This window comes from Parambassis ranga, chromosome 9, assembly GCF_900634625.1.
Source record: "Parambassis ranga chromosome 9, fParRan2.1, whole genome shotgun sequence".
In the NCBI taxonomy this organism is placed as follows: domain Eukaryota; kingdom Metazoa; phylum Chordata; class Actinopteri; family Ambassidae; genus Parambassis; species Parambassis ranga.
Window position 1 is genome coordinate 1434883 of NC_041030.1, and position 7351 is coordinate 1442233.

The 7351-nt window shown below is 40.2% G+C and overlaps 1 protein-coding gene across 3 annotated transcripts; it reads right to left on the minus strand.

Annotated features, from left to right (window-relative positions):
- Nucleotides 1-200: 200 nt before the first annotated feature.
- Nucleotides 201-7346, minus strand: stx2b (syntaxin 2b). Of its 3 annotated transcripts, XM_028413839.1 has the most exons (11): nt 7016-7346; nt 6841-6915; nt 6672-6771; nt 6137-6211; nt 5971-6044; nt 5562-5670; nt 2946-3019; nt 2641-2778; nt 2453-2563; nt 2231-2341; nt 201-2132 (listed from the first exon to the last, which is right to left on the minus strand). In XM_028413839.1, the coding sequence occupies exons 1-10, from the start codon at nt 7043-7045 to the stop codon at nt 2246-2248; spliced, it is 882 nt and encodes a 293-aa protein (XP_028269640.1). In that variant the 5' UTR covers nt 7046-7346; the 3' UTR covers nt 201-2132; nt 2231-2245. The 3 variants fall into 3 exon arrangements, with proteins under 3 accessions (XP_028269640.1, XP_028269639.1, XP_028269638.1); XM_028413838.1 differs by having other exon boundaries at nt 2641-2760; nt 6841-7346; XM_028413837.1 differs by having other exon boundaries at nt 6841-7346.
- Nucleotides 7347-7351: the final 5 nt, after the last annotated feature.

Consider the following 7351-nt stretch of genomic DNA (forward strand, 5'->3'; position numbering starts at 1 on the left):
TCTGCACTGACTCCTTTTTTATTATGTGAATGATTTCATTACTTAATATAAAATACAGGCTATAACTTACAAAGAATATCAAAATGAATATGTGTGCTCTTGAAATAATCCTCCAAGAGTCCTACACAACCTTTTTCACAGCTAGTATTTCAGTCATCACACACACTGATGATAAATACAGTTCAATATGTTAAGGTTCCTCATTAAAAGAAGGCACTTTTGTAAGGCAGTTGACTCAGAGTCATTGAGTTAAAGTGGAAATTCCTCTTGAATTGAAAATATTACATTGAAAAATCACAGTAAATATATATATTTTTACATTCTATCAATTTAGTCCTGAGCTGCAGTCATTTTACATTCAGTCCACAAAATGTATAAAAGTTAATTGGAAAATGAGGAGCATGCACTTAAACATGTACACGAATATACACATACAGTCAATGTATAAAGAGGATTACAATCATTTTAAATATCAAAGAAACAGTTTGATGCTTGTTTGCCTTTTAGTGCTTCTTAAAAGATTTTCTATATTTCTGCATAAGTATTACCCATCATAAACCCACCGATATTCATAAAAGTTCACAACAAAACAAAAACACTTTGTTATTAATTTATCAGGAACATGATTCACTATTACATATACGTGAGTGGCAGAAGTATGTGAACATGAAGGATTATCAGTTAATTTGCCATATTAGAATCCATCTGTTCAAATGTGTTTTCAATCAATAAAAGGTCACTGAAAAAAAAGGTCCCTGTTTTACTTAAACAATAGTGATCTATAAGCCTCATCTTCATAACATGTGTTTGTGGAAGTGTATAATGACATAATCAATCAATCACATTGTTGTTGCTGCTCATCAGACTGGAAACCATTTCCAAAGAGTTTGGACTCCACAAATCCACTGGGTACAAATTCCACTGCACTCACTCCACAGCAGTGGTCTGTCATTCCAAAAACAAGTCATGTCAGTCCGTAAGGTTAATATTTAGTGCACAGATGAGACCAGAATATAAGTATTTGGTTTAAACAAGAAGCCTGATGCTGGAAGAAAGAGTGATGCTGCATCCCATTATATGAACCTATCCCAGCTGTTAAACATGGTGGTGGCAGGATCATGGTTTGGGCCTGTTTGCTGCATCTAAGCCAGGATGACTTAATGGAACAATGAATCATACCAGTAAACTCAACAAGGAAATGTCAGACATCTGTCTGTGAGTACAAGACAAAGTGAGTCATGCAGCAACACAACTACCACACAAGTTGTAGGTTAAGAAGACCAAAGTTAATGTTCTTAAAGTTCAGTTCTTATTCTAAATGTTGTGGAAGCACCTGAAACAAAACCCAGACCCACCCCAGACTGTAGCTGCTCTGTACTAAAGGATGGGTTCAAATTCACAAACACATTGTGGATGACTGATCAGCCTTTAGTTGTTGTCATGGCTGCACAAGAGATCAAAAACTCAAAACAAGGTGTAATACTTTCACCACTCACAGATATGTAATATTAGATCATTGTCCTGAATAAATAAATGACAAAGGGAAATATTTCTGTTTCGTTTGTTTGACTGAGTCCTGTTTACTACTTCTACTTCCAGAATTAGTGTGAAAATCGGCTGATGTTTTTGGTCGTATTTATGCAGAAATGCAAAGAAACTCTATGAACATTCAAGCAGCACTGGATATTGTACCCTCACATCGGTGTTCTGAATATATGAAGCTGCAAACAGCAGCTTGTGTCCACAACGTGAAAACCAGTGACAAACATTGATTGTCTTATTACAGTGGTCAGTAGAGTTTTAGGCAGCAAATGAATGTGTAGCCACCAGAGGGCAGAACTGTGTACACTACACAGAGTACTGCAGACATCTTCCCATCTAACTCTCAATAAGAAAGGTCATTAGCACATGAAAGTGATGTCCAACATGAATGTCAGCAATACAGAATATACAGCAGTGTATAAACCTTCTCCTGAAGAGTGTGTCATGAGGGCTGATGTTAGTCCTGCATAACTGTTGTACTGAGAATGACATATGTGAAGCTGCATCTTTTGTGTTGTGAACCATGATTTTAAGGATTCCAACTGTTATGATGAGCAGTGAAGTAAACCTCTGGAAAGCCAGAGACATATCTATGAAAAACAGGAGAAGTCAGGGAAAGCACTGTTCACAAATCAATAAAACTATTCAGATTAATAGCAACAGAAGGGTGAATATTTAGTGTGGTTACCTCATGGTGCAGGCCTCATACGGGGGGTTTGGTTAGTCCAACAGACAGGCCAACAATTAGTGCAAGGACAGCAAGCAGAATCAACACAGCAAAGGCAAGGATAATGTGTTTCTGTCAAGTAAAAGAAGCAGTTTGTGAAACAGGATAATACGCACATATATTTATATTTTTATACAGTGCTCACAAATTATTGTTACCACTCTGTCAAGAAAGAGCACATACCCTGCGGGATTTCTTCTGGTATCTCACTGCTTTTTTGGTCTCTTCTTTTGCACGACAAATGTATTCAGTTGCATTAGAGACATTCTTCTCAATGTTGTTAACCATATCCCCCTGTAAATGATCACATGCTGTGAGGTAGGCAGAAGACCCTATTGGACGTGTTTGTAACATTTCCAAACAGCTGTTACCTGAGTTTCCACCAGCATTGCCATGTCCATGAACATCGCATGGAGTTCTCGGATGCTCGACTCCAAGCGCATGATGTCCTGGTGTCGTGACTCGATCTCATTTAAGGCCTGACGTGTAATCTGGGAATCAGAGATGATCTGAGGAAAACAGACAGACCATGTAAACACAGCAAACACATGTTGTCCAGCTGCATGTAAAACATTGCACACGACCCCACCCCAGATAAATTACTCCTCCACCACTAGATGGCAGTCCCGTCCTTTAACCTAGCAACAACAAACCTGCAATGCCTCAGAAAACTTACATCAGACGTGAAGATAGAAGGATTTCCACTTTCCAGCATGTCCTCTAGTTCTTCATTAGTGGTCACTCTTCCAGCTGAAACAACGAAAATGCAAAGTATTTAGTAATTGTAGTTGCTCATGTTATATAAATGCTTGGCTATGAAATGTTTTACAACTTTCATTTTTAACTGAATTGTATATGTGAAGGGAAAATATACAAATCAAGAGGTTGTTAAATCAGTTAGCCTTATTAAACGTAGTTGCAGTGGGAAAAGCACAGGTTCAATTAGATTCAGGTAACCTATTGAGCCACAACGTGAGGGCCATGGATCTGGATATCATCAAAGGCCTTTGTTTGCATCTAAATCAACCCCAATTTACACCACAAAGCTGCAACATTAAAAGCAATTCTTTGATGCCATAAAAGGCTGTATTTCCAGCAGCTTTGTCTCATGACCTCTATTGGTGCAACATCAACTCCAAGAACTGAAAACTCACTGGCACCCCCTGACCTCTGCCTAAGTCATCAGATTTATGACGTAACCTGTTGGTTTAGTGTTTATTTATTCTATTTACTTTTGTTGTTGGGACCTTTGCCATGTAAGGTGACTTTGGGTGTCAGGAAAGGCACCTATAAATTATTATTTTTCTTAATATGGAGAGGGGAGACCCAAGGCAGGGGCCCAAAGGCCAAAAAAACCCAGAGAAGAACCCAGCCAGCTCCGTCAAATCCACAGGACCACCGCCTGGCTCAGGAACTGATGAGATGCTGACCCCAGCTGGCTCAGACCAGAATGAAAGCTGGCTGTGTGGAAGGCTCTGGACCACCAGCTGGCTCAGGAACAGATGAGAAGAGCCCAGCTGGATCAGGTGAAGACCTGACGCCGACCCCAGCTGTTCCTGGCAATTCGTTTTCAGCTGGAATTTTAGCTTAGGCTCGAGCTTTGGCTTTAACCCGAGCTGTGGCATTGACTGGAGTGGGCTGGTGGGGTGGCTTGGAACTTGGACTGGTGCCAGAGCTTTGGCTGCGTGCTGACGCCGATGCTGCCGATGTCCCTCAGCTCCAGCACTCCGCGAGGGAGTCTTGATGGCCTAGCAAGTCCCAACACTTTATTTAGTATTTTAAATAATTTCTGCTTAAAAGGTCTGCACAGATCGATTATCTTGTGTTGTGGTTGGTAAAGAGTCCAGTGAGGCTGTGTGAGATAATGTGGCCCGGCTGTAGTCCATTGGGTCCATATTTGCGGTCAGTTCTGTCCAACTCAACAGATTGATAACTTTAACAAAAGACCAGCTTTAATAAATAAAGCTGACAAAAATCCAAAAATCTAGAAGCAATTTCAAAACAGTCAAAACAAAGGTCCAGAAGAGGCAGGAAACTCAGAACTCAGGGAACAAACACAAGGGTAGCATGACAGGACATGACAGGACATTAGACACATGGGTCAATTCTTTTGACAAAACAAAACAAATCAATTTACTATATTGCAATTGCTGTCATGGCAACAGGTCTGCTGAGCTTTTGAGTCAGACCAAACAATACAAGCAACCGTGACATAAAGTACTCAAATGCATTTAAGATGATAAATATTCATCTTTGTAAATGGTTATCTAGCCTTCCTTCATTGTGTTTCCCCAAAACACCTAAAGCACATCAATCTGTACGTTAATATACATGTTACATTCATTTGCTGTCAGGGGGAACGTTGGTATTACATGTATTTTCAGCTCGGGAACAGTGAGAGTGTTTGTATTTCACACACCTTTTACATGACTATTCCTCAGAGAGACAAACAGAGCAAAACACACTGTGCGCACAGCTCATCAATACACATCGAGCACACAGGGTATCACTTCTGAATAAAGTAGAATAACTGTGTAAGTCTGTGGACAGCACAAACTCAGGTTTGTGAGCTGGTGTCAAAGACAGGTGAAACTACTGTTACACAGGCCGCCGAGCCCTCTGCCCGTTACCCTGGCAACACAAACACAGCAAGGCATCTCCAGTATCAGGCTCTTCCGTCTGCAGAACCTCTCATTAATGCCGGCCGCAGGGACTGTGAGAGACAGTCCTATTTTTTGCTTTTCGCTATTGTCTCATGTTACACATGCTATAAGTACATACTATGATGCACATGATTGTTTGTGAACAAATTTCTGAACAGAGAGGAACAAGCATGCTCAACTGGCAAATAGCTGAGAAGTAATGACATTTATATTTTAATGGATCCTGACCATGATGCTACTATTTTTCACAGCATTAGTGTTAATGAAATATCCATTAAATATGTAACCTGTCTGGTTTTCTACTTACAATACAGTAGTAGTAATACATCTTTCTATAAATAGGTAAATTTAATACCTTTTATACCTTACAATACAACCTCTACTTAAGTAACTACCAGCAAGAAGCCTGACACCCTAAAAAACCTGGGAAAAACCCTCCCTGCTGCTGGCCTTCAGAGAGAGGAAGTGGTCTATTTCCTGGATTTGTCGCTCTCTACATTTACATTTCACCTCTGTCATATTTAAGCCACTGATATGATGCGCAAATATTTAACATACATTTTAAGCTTCAAATACTGTAGCCCATAATTCCTGATAGCAGCCAAGAAGGTCTCTGATTTGTCACTTACTTATCTCCAGTTGTCTCTGGATCCTTCCTTTGCTCCTTTCCCGAAAGGACACTTGAGTCTCATTGTACTGGGTCATGACCTCCACAAACTTCCTGGATAGCACAGTGTACTGAGGACAAGTGAAAACACAAGAAGAGAAGGTTTGAGTGTGTTTTAGTCAGTGTCTTGGAAGGCAAACCTTCATGACTCAATGCCACAGAAAGCAGTTCAACAAAATTATATGAATATGAACACCAAGCTATAATCTTACTGTAATAATATAATCTTACTTACTGTAATACTCTTGTAAGCAAACACTACATAGGAAATTATTTTTCTGATGTTTGCATGCGACTGACACATGGTTGTTAGTGACCTTGTTTTAGCAAAATCTGTAAGGTGTGTGTAAGGTGTAACTTTGTTTCCTGACCTGTGTTTTCTGGATCCTAAAGTCGACCGATGACCTGTTAGCTGCATCGTCTTTGGGAATGCTTTGCTCCATTGCTTCAGGGGTGAAGGAGTTAAGATGACAATGTTTCAAATATTCAGACTCCATTTTTGTAAATCAGTAAACATCAAATCAAACAATCACTCACTTTTTAGTTTAGCCCTCACCACATTGGCATTCCCTTTGATGTCGTTTGTCAGTGCAACCAGCTGATCCTTTGTCCCTTCACAAAGGGGGAAACGTGTTTGTTTATGAGGAAAAAATGAAAGCCATCCAGCTAATGACTGTGACTCTGCTTTCTGTAAATGTTGGATTTACTCTGATTTCATCTTGTCACTTGGCAACAACCCTGAGGTGATATTAAAACACTAACATTATAAGAGGTGATGTCATGGCACTGTACTCTAAAGGCTTTAGCTCACATGGAGCTCATTGTGCTGCTCTTATGCTGGTCACTTTGATGGAAGTCTAGGATGAGAGGACAGGATGAGACAGCTCTCCAACAATAGTTTCTTGGAGCACTTTTTCCTTCACAGGTTTCCGGCTAGGCGGGCATTCATATATACAACAATGAGGAAAATGCAAAAAAAATAAATAAATAAATAATGGATGTAGTGGTTTAATCTGTGGCCCAACAAGTCAAACAATGCAGTACTAATAAAGAAACTAAAGCCACAGCTTACTGTCATCGGGGTTGGGCGCAGACAGGATCATGCTGTGTATCTTCTTCACCTCTTCCACTTGGTAGAAGATCTTATCAATGAGTCCTCTAACTTCTTCCACCTAAATCAATAACTTCATCAGTATATTGAATTACAAAGCCCGTCCTGGGGGTCTTACAGTAAAACCTACCCTTCTGAAGAAGCTCTCCATGAAGCCATCTCTGTCCACTGCAACTGCAACATCCTCCTCCGCTTGTGTGTTACTCTGTGCATAATAAACGTGAGTGGCTTCATGTGTGTGTTTGTGTGTGTGTGCCTCGAATGGTTTACCTGTCAATGGCATTCCAGAAAAAAAAGACACTTACAGCAGTCAATTCAGCCAGACGATCCTTCATCACACCGATCAGCTTGTCTCCTGGTCATGAAATTCTAGTAAAACATCAACAGAGTCACCCTGTATGTCTCCATGTGTTGAACATCGAGGCCAAAGACTGCGGTCCAGGTCGCTGATGAAAAAAGATCAGCTGATCCTTAAAATACAGGCGAGCAAATAGAAGCAGAGAAGCAGAGCGTGTTTAAAAGTTCTAAACTTGGTCTGAGAGTTAAAATGAGTAACTACTCTACGAGATAAAGCCTTAAATAGGTTGTTTTTGGTTCTCTGTATCGATATTTCTCACGGCAGAAGCGCAGTTACATCTCAT

What these genes read in the sequence shown, in the direction of transcription:
- stx2b (XM_028413837.1), bottom strand. Translation starts at nt 6,993, where the DNA reads ATGCCATTGACAGGTAAACCATTCGAGGCACACACACACAAACACACA. An exon ending in TGCGCCCAACCCCGATGACA is followed by an intron (nt 6,212 to 6,671) that starts GTAAGCTGTGGC and finishes CCCTTTGTGAAG; the next exon opens with GGACAAAGGATCAGCTGGTT. An exon ending in CAATGCTGGTGGAAACTCAG is followed by an intron (nt 2,564 to 2,640) that starts GTAACAGCTGTT and finishes GATCATTTACAG; the next exon opens with GGGGATATGGTTAACAACAT.